This window comes from Perna viridis, chromosome 7 (genome assembly GCF_037379345.1).
Source record: "Perna viridis isolate PV_CMFRI_1.1 ecotype Kerala chromosome 7, ASM3737934v1, whole genome shotgun sequence".
Lineage (NCBI taxonomy): Eukaryota > Metazoa > Mollusca > Bivalvia > Mytilida > Mytilidae > Perna > Perna viridis.
In genome coordinates, this window is record NC_142451.1 from 8,336,604 (window position 1) to 8,353,620 (window position 17,017).

Below are 17,017 nucleotides of genomic sequence, written 5' to 3' on the forward strand. Positions count from 1 at the left end.
TTTTCCCAAAGAAAAAAAAAAACAACACAGAACTAGTTCTGTCATTAAATCTCAAGGCAGTTCCATTACGTAACCAGTATCGGAATCGGCAAAATATAATTCCTGGGTTGGCGGGAATCATAATTCTAAAGATAGACTGCTTCCCGGTTACTTTTGATCTAATAGTGATTCGAAAAAAATCATGATTTTTCTCTATCGCATATAATTACATTTGGTTGGCCTATGATCAAAACATATTTCGGTAGTTTATGTGATGCGATCATCCCGCATAATCTGTATGCAAATATATTATAAAGTATTTGAGATTCTATTGGAATTCTGATGGAATGGACCATGTGACCCAAATCAGTCGATGTCTTTTGAGGATAGGATAAAGAGAATAATTATGAGGAAGAAAGAGCGATGCAGATTGAAGAGGTAAGCGGAACTTAACGTTAGGGAGAACTGTATAAAACATGGAACATATTTTAAATAAAATTTAACCTTTAAATTCAAAATTGATTCGCTGTTTTATTTTGACAGACACACACAAGTTACGAGAATTTGACACACCCACAAGTTACGAGAAATAATAATTAAAAAGCTTTTGCCACAAACATGTAGGCAATGGCAGTTCAAAGTTAAAGAATGTCTAGCTTGACCTTACAGGTTTTTTACTCCGTTTAGAACATATGCTGTTTATTATTATTTGTCACGAGTTAGTTTTGGCTCTTCTACACTTTTTTTTTCGGTAGTCACAACATAAAACTTTATATGAAGAAACGAAAGCGTCTTGAAAAAGTTGAATTATATGAAGAAAATGCCAAATTGTTATCGGTATATATTTTAAGTTGCTGGATGACTATCGGAAGCTGAAAAGCAACATTCACCAACGCTCTTTCATCTAAATTTTGCGTATTTATATTTTAAAGTAGTTGTTTTTATCAACTTAATGTCCAACCACACAACGTTTCAAGTGCGAAAAGCTTATATCGCTTCAAAGACGGAAAAGAATATTTTAGAGCAAATATTTACTCTTTTGATAGAGGTTCATTGATAAAATAAGGGATGGATACTTCTGTACAGAAGACGTCTTGAGTGATTGAAACTGGTTGCAAGCTTTACGTTGTAAATATTTATGATGAAAGCTCGCCAATTACCACTCAATTAAACCATATAAATCTTAGTTATTTTGATAAACCTACTTCATGATGTAACAAGCGAGCTACAGCTGAAGTTTCTCAATTAGGAGTCAACATTTTTAAATTAAGTTTTTATATATTTAATTGATTATACTTACTTATACACCTCTCCAAAGTCATACGGGATATTGTTGGGTGTTTCGAGAGTTATTACTACTAGCCTTTGGCCAGGTGAGCTATTGACATCACTTGGCGTCCGTCGTTGTCGTCGTCGTTAACAATTATACAAAACTCTTTTCCTCTGAAACTACTTGACCAATTGAAACCAAACTTGGTATGAATGTTTCTTTGGGTATCCTGCATAGTACTGTTGTGGGGATTGATTTTTGATTCGTCGAGAAACATGGCCGCCATTACTAAAAATAGAACATAGGGGTCAGACAGTAGTTTTTCACATATATCTCCTAAACCGTTAGGTTTAGCTAAATATTGACAAGGCTAAAAGTGTTCAGAATGATGAGATCTATCTCTGGTCAAAGTTTGGTTTGAATCCGTTAAGCTATATTGGAGTTATTGCCATTTTCAACGATTTTTGCCATTTTTAATGTTATTTCTTTCAAAAATCTCCTCTGACAATACTTGACCAATTGAAACTAAACATGGTTTGAAAGGTCCTTGGGGTATCCTGCATTGAATTGATGTGGAGATTTTTGATCCGTCAAAACACATGGCAGCCGTTACTAACAATAGAACATAGTAGTCAGACAATAGTTTTTCGCATGTATCTCCAAAACTGTTAGGTTTAGCCAATTTCTTTCAATAGCTGAAATGATCCATATTATTAGGACTGCAAAAATCTTCAGGAATAAAAGTTGTCAGATGATTCCTTGTAAGAGTTATTGCCCTTGAAAGGGGAAAAATGACCTTTTTTAACAGTTGTCAGTCAATATCTTGAAAATTATGATAGGTTAAAAGAAACTTTCATTTGTTGATAAGATCTTATGATAAGTCCTACCAAAGACTTATTGAGTCAAAATTGTTGGACAACTTGTTAAAGGTAGTGCCTTTGAAAGGTAAAATTCAACCTGGTGAGAGATTCAGGCTCCTGGGAGCCTCTTGTTATTATTATTATTATTATTATTATTATTATTATTATTATTGTTATTGTTATTGTTGTTGTTGTTGTTGTCGAATTTGAGTGTTTGTGTTTTTCCTAAATGGAAATTTGTCAATTATATATTTGTTGTCTTGTGAGCTCTGTGTTAAAAGGTCAAAACAAATGACGTTAAAGCAACAGTGCTTGGTATACTGGGTAAAATCGACCCCGATCCCATAAAATATTTCGCCCATTAAGTCCACGAGTTTTAAACTTCAAACGTAGACAAAAATTTTTCACAACTCTGCGAAAATAAATACCCACGAAAAAAAACGGTTGTCAACTGTCAACCATGACATGGACTTATTTTTACGGTATAAAATACATTTAGCATATCCAGGTTTCCACTCAATAAATCAACCCGTTCCCTGTCTCCCGATCATTTAAAGAAGTTGACTGCCACATACGAGGGCCGATATTTTAATTTACTTGTTATAAAGTTGCATACTATATTTCACAGAACCTGTGTAAGTAAATTTTAATTCGACGGACGTTTTCAGATAATTGTTTCCTTTCTTTTCGGAGCAACAGGCCCATGCTGATATTTTTTCGCAGAATTCAGATCAACATGTTTTTGACTGTAACGACTGATCTTAGTATAATCTTAATCGTTCATGCCTTGTAGATCTGCTAAGGACATTAAAAGGAATGCAGTGCTTCGATTGATAAGATGCAAATCCTTTAGCACTTCCCCATGACACTATAACAGATCAGTAAACTTAGATTCATACATTCACTCTCATGTCTTGTTGGTCAACATTGAACATGTGGAGATTGCAATGATTCTAACGAATCATGCATATGCGTCCCTTGGTGTTCCTACCCAATGTTACATACCTTTAACTACCTTATACACTGTCCCTATATCAAAATGTTCTGTTTTATATTATGAGTGAATGAGTCTTTTCGACCGACTTTGGACACGAGCAGGAGGCAATGATTCTAATGGACCATGCATATCATTGAGCGCCGTCCTTTGGTTTCCATTGTGAGCCACAATACTCTCTATCAAACTTTTAACTACCATTATACCTTTTCCTTATTTGCAAAGGCCTTGGGATTAAATGAAAAGAAAAAAAATAGAGAGACAATGCTAGAATTGTGTTCTCTCAATTTTAAAACACATTTATTTTTCGTAATTGAATATTGATCTTTTCCCGTTGACGTCGACCGAAAAGTGGGGATAACTTTGATTTCAGTCCTTATTTGTTAATAATCTGTTTGGTCCATGTAATCAAATGTTACTGTTTGTATATTGTTATTTATACATCTTACATTTCGGTTAAGCTCTAGAAACTTTTGTACATTCGGAATGTTCCTATTTTCACAAGGGCTTGCGGCCAAAATGCCAGGCTCGACAGTCGCCCGTCTAAGACATACCGTACATAAAGGATCGAAAACATAAAAAAGATTTATAAACAGGATGCTCATTGACACCAATTTTTAGCGAGCCGCTTGACTCGCCGAACCAATACGAAATGTTGCATACCAATAAAGATAAATGTTTCAGCTCACGGCTCTGAACTTTTTACATTTTTTTTTAAATCAAGCACACCCCAAAAATGTACAAAAGAAACAATGCCAACCGGTTCACTGGGTCCGTCATTGCATAAGACTGTCGCAAATCGAATGTTTTTTTTAGCATTAAGTTACTGTAAGCCTAATAATGGAACAGAAAAAAATGTGTCAATTTTTACACCACACTCACTCAAATTCGTTAATCCTCGGTTGCCCTCTAAAATAAGAATACCAAAATAAATGGTAATTGAGCAAAATGCTCCGTCTCCCAATAGATTTAAATGTATATTTTAGTGTTTCTATGCTTATTTACATGTAAAACTTACCCATTTTAATTCTCATGTTCAGTCTCGTGTGCAAAGAAACTTTTTTTGTAATTATTGAACATTTCAAGTTTTTTTAGGGAAAACATCCACGCCTTGTCTTAAGCATAGAGAAATTATATAGATTTGTGAATTAATACCTGAAAATAATGTTGATTGAGTGAAAATATTAATGGTAGCTAGCACGGAAGCGGTGTATCGACAGATCTACAAAAAGGTGTCGATTTCAGTTTAATCTTTGCTTGTGTTATTAACATTGGATTTTCTTCTGATATTTAATGTTATTAATATTCTTGCATCCGAATTTTCCCACAATATAAAAAATTCTGATGGAATGAACAGATTTGATATTGCTTCTGTCTCATACCGAAATTTGATGATTTCTAATATTTTATTACCAAAATACAATTTATTTAAAACATCTTCATCTTCATCATTGTGGAAAACTGTTAATATCCGATAAAGAGATTTTCTTAAGAAGTGATCCGCCATAAGAACCCATGGCATAAAATTATAAGTTGTGAAAAAGGCCAATAAAATCTTTATGAGTCTGACACTTTGTACAACATGTAAAATTTGAGTCATAATGTTCTGTCTGTTTTGCTATAGGTATTTGCATCCAATAAAAATGATCGGTTTAAGTATAAGCCTGCCCAGTGCAACCTTCAATTTCGCACATAGAAAGATATAAACGAAATTGAGTAGTGAAATTTATTTTGTGAAATGGGTCGTATTTATCATTTTGTTTGCCAGCATTTAAGTTTAATAGTCATGCAGACTTAAACTGCCATACTGTCCAAGTTCATTTTTGTAGTTTCAGCTTTAACTCGGTTTTTTTTTTTTTTTTTTTTTGGGGGGGGGGAACTTCGTATGTGTAAGGTGATAGGACGTGCTGCTGGAATATGTATCATTTCCCCCTTGCAAATATGTCAATAGGTGGGGAAAACAATATAGTTATACGATAAGTCAAAAAAGTTTACATCACGAATTACATGGATAGTCAAAACATCCTTGTCCTATCATCTGATTCTAATAATTTTTAGAATAATAATATTTGTAGTATAATTACTTGGTGAATATTGTTATCATATGACCTAGTGTATCATGGTTAAGAGAACACTCCTTATATATCAGATTATGTGTCTTTTTCTCTGACAAAATGTATGAAAAGTTCTAAAAATAGCAAAATACATGAATATCATCTGGGGTTAGAGAATCCCAGCGGAATCCACTATATAAGAAGATATGGAGTCCCCCGAGGCTTTAATAGATACCATTGCTATGGAAGTGAATTGAATTTTGAAGGACATCGAGTCTCTGCTCCGTATTCTTTATATTTTTTTACGTTTTATTTGTTTTCTTTTTGTATGCATTCCTTTTTACCTTTTAAACGTGGCTAATGTTCATTTATTCATTATTCTTATTTACGTTCAACTAAGCCACTTCACAACATATATTATTTTTCCATTAGTTACAAATATAAATGTTGGTTCAGCAAAAATTAAAATAGGAGAAAACATTTCTCAATTATAAATGAAATGAAAATTTATAACATATTTTGTTGTTGTTTTTGAACTGTCATATCAAACATTAATGAATGTGTACAGGATCAATTTATATTGAAATTTATATTCTGTATATTCTGACATATTGTATTTCTGTACTGATTTTGAATACTGGAATCCGATTTGTAAGTTGTTTTTCCACTCCCTTTTGATCATACTGTTTTTGTTTTAGTTCACGTGCATAATAGTAATCAAGGAAACCAAGATTCTAGCGGAAATCAAAAGACTATAATTCAGGGACAAAGGCCAGTAGTAGAAAACAGACATACACAACAAAGATAATAACCGAAAATAACCGAAATGATACATACAAAGTAAGAAGGGTAAATGCGCAACTCTGAATCCACTAAAAACTGGGAGCCTGGACCGAGTGTACCGATAGGGTAAGCATCCTCTATTTTTCTAGAAACACTCGCCGAGTTGCTCATAAAAAGTCAAGTCCAGGGTAGACGAAAGAGGAAAGGAAAACTATGACACGTTGAACAAATCAGTTTTTTTAGTGCAGATGGATACACCGTAACGGTTCACGAGTTTATGATGACAATCATAAAACTTCTGTAGTGATGACCTCAATATTGTAGCAACATAACTCTGTTCCACAAGCCTAATTGTAAGAAGTCTAGCGCGATATAAAAAGTGTACACAGTTACGGCAAGCTCTGGCAAAACGTATGAGTTGTGATATAAAAACTCCATATACGCAGGTGTTGAAAATATGTTGCCACAGATGTAAGGAAAGTTGACAATACGGAATGAAAAGTCATCGCGTTTTTTGTATAGTTTAGTCAATAGTTTTCCTTTACCATCTATCTCGGAGTGTATGTCAAGATTTGAGGCTGAATTCACAGTGTCTGTAGTATCCTTTATCTCAAGGTCTTTGGGGTGGAAGCAGTGTATCAAATCCCCGCAACTAGGATTGTTTGATGATAATATGTCATCTATATAGCGGAAACTGAGATTAAAGGATCTAGCTAAACGATGTTCCTCATTTTTGGATCAGATCAGCTATGAAGTCACCCTCATAAGAGTGAAGGAATATGTCACAGCCAGAAGAGGAGCGCAATTTGTTCCCATTGGAATGCCGACCACTGGACAAATACGTTGTCCATCAAAAATTAACATTATTCATGTCTATGAAAAATGTTCTCGAGTGTTACAACATCTCTAATAATACAATAAAACATGCTGTTACAATAAAAATTAAAAATTCATATTTAGGTTATTTGTTCTATGGTGTTTTCTCGTCAAGCTGAATTCCGTGGAACCTTACATTACATTCCAACAAACCATTCCTAACGGTGACAATGTTCCCGACCCGTGCGATACAACTAGGTTATGGTCTGGTGTAGGCCATGATAATAGAGATGGTGGCGGGGCTAGAAATCCTTTTGGTGCCGATTTCTTAAAGCTAGGAAAGGTAAATCATAAATTACATTCAACCAACTATACCATTTTACGAGGAAATTTTAAAAAAAAATCAGTAGCGTCTTTGTACTTTTTCAAACTCTTCTATTTTCGAGCATAGTTTTTGTGAAGAAATCAACTGCAGTTTATGGATCAAGGCGGTGATTTAAAGAATTTAAATAATGATACATGATAATTATTTCAAAAATATATACATCGTATTAGTACATCTGAGCTAATACGATGTATATATATAGTACATAAAAGAGTTGTGTGTGCTTCGATAACACATTTTTTCAACTGTCGAATAATAAAAGCAAACATACCAATTATCTCATGCAAATGAAAAACTTAATATTTCTGCAGAAATGTGGCTGGTATGCCATTCAATAAGCATGCTTTTTTTTAGAAATGGTCAAAAGAATTGTGCATGCTGGATTCTGATGGTGACGGCAGATCAAATGGCGAGGAGCTAGGTGATCCAGACTGTATATGGAGATCAGATTCCGACACCAACTCTTTATCGGGGAATATTAATATCACCCATCCAGGTTTGTATATTGTCCAATACGAGCTGAACAGTAGACTCAATACATAAACAAAATTTTATCATCCCACCCTATACCTCCACACCTTATACCTCTACACCTCCACACCCTATACCTCTACACCATATACCTCTACACCCTATACCTTCACACCCTATACCTCTACACCCTATACCTCCACACCCTATACCTCTACACCCTATACCTCCACACCCTATACCTCCACACCCTATACCTCCACACAGCTTAAATCTTAAATCCGTAGCTTTCAAAACATTTAAGAGGAATAAATTATGAAGAAGTTTGTCAAAGCATTATTTTACACCAAAGCGGAAAAAATAGCGAAATTAAAGTTAGGTTTTAGATTTTTTAGTAGGGGCTATATAAATATGGGTCATAGTACTAAAGAATTGAATTAAACTAAATTTAATTTTGACTGGACCATATGAAAAAAAAGCAAAACACAGCATGAATTATGAAAATTGTTATACACAACACAAAATAACAAATACAAAATTAAAAGTACAATTCTTTGACAACTTGCATTCAAAAAAACCAATCTATCTAACAGTATATCTGCATAAAAAGAAGTCTTCACTATTTAAAACTTTTTATCTCACCTAGCCGATGGTCACTGTGAGCTATTGCCATCAGTGTTTGTCGTCTGTCATCGATCGTACATCAATTTTTTAAAACATCTTCTCCTCTAAAACTACTCGACAGATTTTAATCAAACTGCATGAATGTTGAACCCTCCTTCGGGTGTTTGTAATAATGCTTATGTAGGGATTTTTGATCTGGCAAAAACATGGCTGCCGTTACTAAAGATAGACAACAGGGGTCAAATTGCAGAATTATGCAAATAACTAAAAAACAGCTGGGTTTAGCTAAAATCTGGCAGAGGACAAAATTGTTCAGCATGATGAGCTGGATCTATGCCGAAATTTATAGAAAGATCTGTTGACAGATTAATAAGTTATTGGTCCTGAAATAGATTTCCAACTTTGAGTATCTTCTCCTCTGAGACACTACTAGTAGAATGTGTTGTAATAAAACATGGCATGATTGTTTGTTAAAATGTCCTTAACAATCTGAGTGTGAAGACTTTTGATCTGTCACAAAATATGGCTACCATTACTAAAAATTGAAGATTTATGTAAATAACTCGAAAACCAATGGGTTAACTAAATTTTCACGGGGTAAAATTGATCAGCATGTTGAGACAGACTTATGCCGAAATTTTCATAAAATTCTGTTGATTGACGTTTAAATTATCTGCTCCTACAATGTTCGTTTGCAGTGCAATTTAATGAAATTTTAATTCATTTTACCCAAATGAATATGAAATGTTTTCATTTCTCATAGTAGTCAAATTACATTGTACAAGAGGGTGATAACTAGTGATTCACTTGAATCAAGCAAAACGTGTATAAGGTGTGGCACCGCAGAGATTGTATGGCATTATCGAAGTATTTATATCTCATGACCTCCAGAAACAACCATTAAAGTGTTTGTAAAGTTTGCCTTTTTTACGATATTGATAGGCCAAATTATAATTGAAATACACTATGGAAAAATGGCGGGCAAATTTTTCGGTTGTTTTATAGATGTATTGAATGTTTTTGGGGCATTAAAGACCAAATTGAGAAAAAAGATGATGTGCAACCCATTGCCTGATTCTTACAGAGAATGGTAATTAATACTATGATCCGCCCACTACCTGTCTAGAGTGCATGATTCTTTCAGGGACTGGCATTTGATAATAATTGAAAATTTTAAGCAATAGTACACTCTGCATACATAACAAGCCTGGCCACCGATTTCACTTTCATTCACCCTAACACTAGTATTTCTTTTATACAGGAGTTTGCGAACCTGTGAACAGTTCTTTTTGTCATTCTCAAAGAAATTTTAGTTGTACTGAAGACATAGAAAATTGCCATGTTCTGAGAGAGAAGGGTAAGAACTTAAAAATTCTTATATATCAAACAGAAAACTTATGCGATTGATTTATGCACATGACTTGTGAGTGTGAGTTCCAACAAATTACACCAGAGTCAGACTACTAAGGTAGCCAAGATGAAATCCGAGACCAAAATGCGAAGTTCTTGAAATATTTTTCTCAAAGTAAATGGACATTTTAATTTAAAAAAAATCTGTGTTACAGAAAAGAAATGTTTTGAGATCTCATTTGTATCAGCTGTAATAAAACATTCAAGAATATTTAATATTTGCTTTGTATAGATCTCAATTATGTTGAATTATACGTTGCATCTTGCTTTGTGGCATGTACAATTCGATAGGGGCGATAATTAGAGCAAAATTTAAAGAAATAAGATAAGATATGCTTCCATTGTCAAGATCGACTCAGAGCTTTTGGTCTTAATATATCAATTACCTTAGAGTATTTAGAAGGTTAAATAAATACAAAAAATGCCAACCGTATATATTGTAAATTTCTATATGCTATACATCTGTTTCGAGGAGTAACTTTTATTAGAAGCATTATAATCAAATTTACTGAAATATCTAAGTAAATAAAAAGAATAAAAAAATAATATTTGTATACAAGACGTACTCAAAACCAAAACTATCGAAATATGAAGCCAAATCCATCACCGTGAGGTTCTACCATGTGAAAGACAAGGAACGAAGCCTCAGTGTTTTATGTATTTTAAAATGTGTAAAGAGACATGTCAGTTAAATAAATAAAATATTCGTATTAGACCACTGAATATGTACGAGATATTCACTTCATATAAATCTCAGCATTTTCAAAAAGGATGATCTATACAATTCAACTCACATATTCTTCCAATAAAAAAAACAGTTTCGTCAGCGTTTGGTCATATCTCAATGAAATTAAACAACTTGCATACTGCTACGTGAATCTGTGAAAACTAAGCAGATCTATATATTAGGACTTATTTAATCAGTAAGTTATTTTTCTCTTTTTTTCTTCCTTTTCCGAAGGGTGAATGAAATACATAATTTCCTTGTTGCTCATTTAACTTTTGATTGTGGATTTTTTCCTTTGATGCTATTGGAGGTAAAACTGTATTTCAACTCTTTTATTACATTGTTTTTTTTTATTATTTTTATTTTAAATGCCAAAAAAAGATTTTTTTCTAGTATTTTTTGTTTGTTTAGCTTGCCGAGCGTTTTCTGTAACTCAATCATGTTGTACATTTGGAGCAGTTACTTGTGTTTATTTCGAAACCTTTTTCAATCAACATCTAAATGTAGGATTTTTTTTATCTCTAAAGCAACATTCGTAAAGAAACATTTATTATTTGTCTTTTTTATAATACTTTTTAAACTAGTAACAGTTATGTGTACTGTTTACATTGCCATATACAGAAATAATTAAATAAAAGGAACTGATGCATGCGACATCAATAGTATGACTGCTATTCTTATGTTTGATGAATCTATAAGCACTATGCTTTAGGTCGCGATTGCTTCTGAATATATACTTTACTTTATATTTGAATACAAGTGTGGACACAGTCTGGTATTGCCCGACGGTCAAGTATGGACGCAGACCGATAGATTCTAGCGGAAATCAAAGAAATGTAATCCAGGGACAAAGACCAGAGATGGAAAACAGACGAACACAACAATGTACATAAACAAACTAAAATAATACACACAAAGTAACGAAAGTAAATAAGCAACTCGGACTCCACTAAAAACTGGGAGCATGGCCCATGTCATCCTCCCAAGTCAGGGTTTTGAGTCCACCCTCGCTCCCTCAAACCCCTGACATCACTCATTCATATTTAGCGGGTAATGTTCAGCGCCATCTAGTGAGTTACTTTAATTTAACCCGGATCCAAAATCCAATCAAATCACTCGTAATAGAAACTCTTCGATATAAGTTACAAAGTGGCTACACATAACGTCATTTTTTTCAGTACAGAATCTAAACAGAATCCACAGTTATTATTTTTGCTCATATTGCATTATTTCTGACATCATGCAACTTTCACTTACTATATCGGATCGTCCATTACCTCGTATTATTATTGTTTACCTTTCCACAGACATCTTATGTTAAATCGATTTTCATTGGTGCTTCTCACCCGGAGAAGCAACCAATCGGAATTGGCTGGACGATACCCGCTAAATATGAATGAGTGATGTCAGGGGTTTGAGGGAGCGAGGGTGGACTCAAAACCCTGACTTAGGATGATGGGCCTATGTGCACCGGTAGGGAGAACGTGTTTGCATCGTCCAGAAAACTCCTCCATTTACTGAAATCAACAATTGAATTATGCACACGTTTATAAAAATATATCAACACTAAATACTAAATACTAAATATCTACTGATATCAATAAATGGGGAACAAATTTTACAATGACTTGCCACAACCATAAGACATGTCATATACATATTCTTCCTTGAAGTGTACTTTCATGGATGTGTTGAACTTGCTATGTCATGTTAATAATTTTAAATGGTAGGGGCCATAAACTAAAAAAATAAATAGGAGCAATCATAATTAGTAATTAGTAAAATCATATCAAAATTTCATGACAATTGATCAACCATAACCATAAAATCATCGCACGTGAATATGGACGACGACACGGACGCCGCCGATGACGTCTCTGTCAGAACCATTTTTCAACCTTAGGACCAACTTCGTAGTGTATGATTTTCTAAGAATTTACATCTATAATGTCTTTGTTTTTACATTACTTCTAATTAAACAGTCCTCTAGCAAAGGAGAATAAAACTGCTGCAAACAAAATGGCTCCGGTCACCCACTGATCCTCCTTCAGACCCCCTACTCATAAGTTTTTATTTGAAATTTTGAAGAACAAAAATAACGTTAAAATTCTGCCGATTGTCTTTCAGAAAAAAAGGAAGAAAATTGAAAACACACATGCCATGAGTATGCTCTTGGTCGTGAATAATCCCTTTTTGGAGTTCGGCACTTTACATATTTTTTGTTTTACATGTACCACCTCCGTCAAAATAAAAAAAATACTCATGCGCCGAATCCCAAAAGGGGTTAGGCTGTGGACTAAGTCTATTACATGTTTTTTATAATTATTCTTTGCATATTTGGCTTTATGATTTATTTCATTTCAAATATATCAAATGAAAATAAAAATTCCTACCAGCTGACCCTACAAAATTTCAGAATTGTGTTCGGAAACATAACATTATATTTTTTGGCCTTGGAAATTTCTCATCAATGACGTATTGACTGCCATGCACCAATATCGGTGTGTTCACGTTCAACATTTAATTGACTAAAACAACATCAATTAAGGTTAAGGATTATGGGGTTCTCAAAAGGGTTTGATAGTTTAAATTTACTTGCATTTTTAAATTACCTTTTCCAATAAAAAATGTTGGATGATATTTTTTTGATGATTTCATTGACTAGAGACACAATAATATATTTTATCATAGTTTTTTTCTGTTTTTGCAAAAAGAAATTAGCATATTAAAACATTTTTAAGGTAATTATTTGAATTCTTCTTGAAATTAAAATAATCGAAAATTTGTTCAGGCAATAAAATTTCATTAAAATTAATTTGCAATAGTCATCAAATATATATGTCAGAATATTTTATTGTAGTGTCACATACCAATATTAACACAAATGCATACATTTAATATGAAATACTAAATAAAACATCTGAATAAAAAATATTGGTACCCAGCCAAATATGGCTTATGAGACACTTTACTCAGATAAAAAACAATATTTTTTTTCATCGATAGAATTTTGTTAAAACAGACAATATTTTCTACGATAAAACACACTATATAAAGTTTTTGCCAACAAAAGGTTGAATCTTTACATTTGTCTTGAGAAAAATAAATTTATCTCTTAAAACAAAATCTGAAAAACCGTCATCAATTTGACAAACTTTCTCAAATAAAACATATCTCAAGTCAGAGTAAAAATCACAATTTAATAAAAAGTGCATTTCATCTTCTATACAGATCGCATTATAATATATACAAAAAAGTTGATCTAAAGGATCTGCCTGATTACCTGGTTATTATTAATTACAAGTTATCAATCAACTTTCAAGAACTTTCAATTTTCAAGAAATGCAGTCAAAGCATTGTTCATAGCTCACATGAAAGGTTGAGCAGAACTCATTGATGCTTTGTAGTACGACAATGCATCAGTTAAGGTCCATTAAAAAAGTGACAGCGATGGCAAATGCAATGCTTGCAGTGAACTTTGTTCCAAATAAGTTCGCAGAGTCGCACATTAGTTTAATGGCTATCAGTACACGGTTAATACAGCTAGAGGGGACAGGAGATATTGACGACGTGATGTAGCTCTAGTATTCTCCCTTCTTCCTGGAAAGAGCGAACAAACATACGACCGGCTTTTCAACCTACTCAAGACCGCAGGCCAGCAACAAGGACTACAACTTCCTGCATCGACTTCGAGACTGCTACCCGCAACTCCGCACAGAGGGCTTTTCCCAATATGTCAATCAAGAGCTGTTTCTTCCATTATTTCCAGTGTATTTGGCGGCGAACACAGAAACTTTGACTTGCAACAGCCTACAAAGAAAACGATGACCTACGACATTTGGTGAGACGAGCAGCCGTACTTCCACTTATCCGGTTCAACGCAGAAGACATAGACTACGACACAACAGCTTTCGCCGACTATGTAACCGAATACTGGATATAAGAACAAAATAAGAACCAATAGAACCATTTCTCAACCGAAGGACCACGCGCCAATAACCACTTAGAAGGATTGCACAGCAAGCTGAAGAAACTCATTAGACACGTCCATCTGAACATTTACAAATTGATAGACATACCGAAACACCGACAACTGACTTGCCTTCCTTAAGGAAATAGAAAGTCAGAACAAAAAAAAAAACAAAAACAAATAAATAACAACATTTACCGTAATCAAACAAGCGAAAAAAATTCGATAAAGTATTTTACTTAGTTTAAAAAGGTAAAATCAGGTAAATTTAAACTATCAAACCCTTTTGAGGACCCCAACCTTAATTGATGTCTTACATGCACTGGAAAGCACAGGCACTTGGGACCAGGATTTTTTTTTAAAAATTCCCTCAAACATATCATTAAATCATTTCGCTTGCTATTTGTTGTTGTTTATACTATGCCTAGTTTTTATCTATATATTTCTCCAGCGGACATGTCAGAGTACACGCATGATAACTCAAGTATGGAAACAAAATGATTTAATGATATTTTTGAGTGAAATTAAAAAAAATCCAGGTCCCAAGTGCCTGTGCTGGAAAGTGTGGATTTTATCCCAAAAAGTATTTTGCTGGGACAAAGATTCAGCAAATGCTGCTGTAAGCTATACAACGATGTGTATAGCGTGCATATTACAAATCGAATCACTAAGTCACTAATCGACATTAAATCCCGTGATAATGCATCAATTTTGATGAATTTAATGAATGAACGTGGTCACATGTATGAGTGGCGGTTCGTGTCATAATAGGGATATTTATATCGGCTTACTTTTGAAAAGTAAGCCGATACTTTTGATAAGTAAGCCAATACTTTTTTCATTTGTGTCATAATTAAACTGACCAATGAAAAGGGTCGTTATAAGTTAATAGGAAAGTGATTCTGCATAAGTTTAAATTCAGTAGTTGGTTCCGCAACCAGGAAACATCCCTGACCTTATTTTACCGTACCAAACTGGCAAATTACGTAGATATATAATATGATAAAAGAGGAAATTTCTCTATATTATCAAATTAAAAAGGTTATGAAGAACAAATGGCTATTTGGTTGACACCTGAAATTCAAAAATCTGAATGTATTGCAATGGTTTCAGAGATGGTTTCCCCCGAGAGAGAACCGAAGATCTTTCAATTCATCGCCTATATATTTATTCTTACATAATGATTATTTTGCTGTTTTTTCCCCTTTCTGTGTCTGTCTCGTTATCTACCAGTTTCAATATTAGTATACTTCTGAGTCTGCAGACTTTCTTAGTTGCTAAGCCTCGAAGAGACTCAAATATTTATAGAAAACTTCAGAAAACATTTTGTTTTGTAAATTAATCATTTTAGTGAATCGGTCATGATATATCTACATGTATATAAATTGGTATTGTACATTAGGATAAAAATATATATTATGTTGGCTCTTGTTACAATATATTACTGTCTAATTGTATCTATAAATAACTGGGTGTTAATTGACTGAAGGCTGATAAAACCATATAGTGACCATATTTATTGGATAAGATTTAATTAGTGGGGCATGTGGGGGTGAAAATGGAAAACAAACTAGAATTTGCAAGATGTTCATAATCATATAATAACTGAACGACATATTTCTTGGTAACGTTCCCTTGATCCATAGAAATATTCCTAGCCAACCCTTCATCAACATTTCTGTTAAGTGAATTTTACTTGGATGTAATTCATGTAATACATGCAATATAAAGAAATTGTTATTGAAGTAGATATAATGCATATCAATTGCCAGGTGGAAAACCAAGACCGTTAGGGGGATGGAAATATATACCGGTTCATTATGTCGAAAGGATTTTTTTTTCAAACTTGGTATCAATCGATTGCAAATAAATAGATGTATAAATAGATGTATTTCATATACAGGTTGGACGATTCTTGTGAGATTTATAGCACCCTGTCCACTTCTAGAGAACACTTATGTTACGAGAACCCCTCCTTAACTCGCCGTGTACATTTCATCGACAGCAACTGATTCTACCCGCGTTCCCATTCAAAAGGTGGTTCTCCACCCTGGATAAACACCGTAATTCCTTATATCCGATGAGAATTTTAATGATTTTTAATTAATATATTCATTCGAATATTGGATCTCAATCGATTAATATAAATAACCAATGAGTAAATTCTTCGTTGAGAGGGAAAAATCACATCTTAAACAAAACAAAAACAAAACAAAACAAAAACAATACAAAACAAAACAAAACAAAGACAAAAACAAACAAAAACAAAAACAAACACAAATAAAAATATAGGAAAATGAGAATCTGACTGAGAGAAAAAAAGGAACTGTCAATATTTATAGGCAGTGGGGATGGGTCCGATGCATACTCTCATTAAAAAAATGTTTTCCTATCTTAAAATTACAAAAAAGTTAATGCCCTTTATATTTGCAATAAAAAGTGTGTAACGTATCTTATATATTATAAATTACTGTTAGACGTGGTTTAAAACATGAAATCAGTACAGTATTATTGTTAATTAAATAAGTAAATATAATTAAAATTTGAGAAAACTTCTTTATATAGGTGCTTTTTTGCATCAGTACACTTGTAATACAAAAGTTTATAAATGCCCTATCAGTGTTTAGCGTGAAAATACACTTGGAATCCTGTCAGATTGTACGGGGTAAATTAG

General features: G+C 33.4%; 1 protein-coding gene across 2 annotated transcripts in view; it reads left to right on the forward strand.

Moving 5' to 3' along the window:
* Positions 1-256: 256 nt before the first annotated feature.
* LOC148611189 (dopamine beta-hydroxylase-like) overlaps positions 257-17,017 on the forward strand; it is a 41,362-nt gene continuing 24,601 nt past the window's right edge. For both annotated transcript variants that reach the window (XM_088591454.1, XM_088591456.1), the window contains exons 1-4: positions 257-417; positions 6,901-7,099; positions 7,496-7,637; positions 9,498-9,593. In XM_088591454.1, the coding sequence (XP_088447580.1) occupies positions 353-417; positions 6,901-7,099; positions 7,496-7,637; positions 9,498-9,593 (502 nt within the window). In that variant the 5' untranslated portion in view covers positions 257-352. The remainder of the gene's footprint in view (positions 418-6,900; positions 7,100-7,495; positions 7,638-9,497; positions 9,594-17,017) is intronic.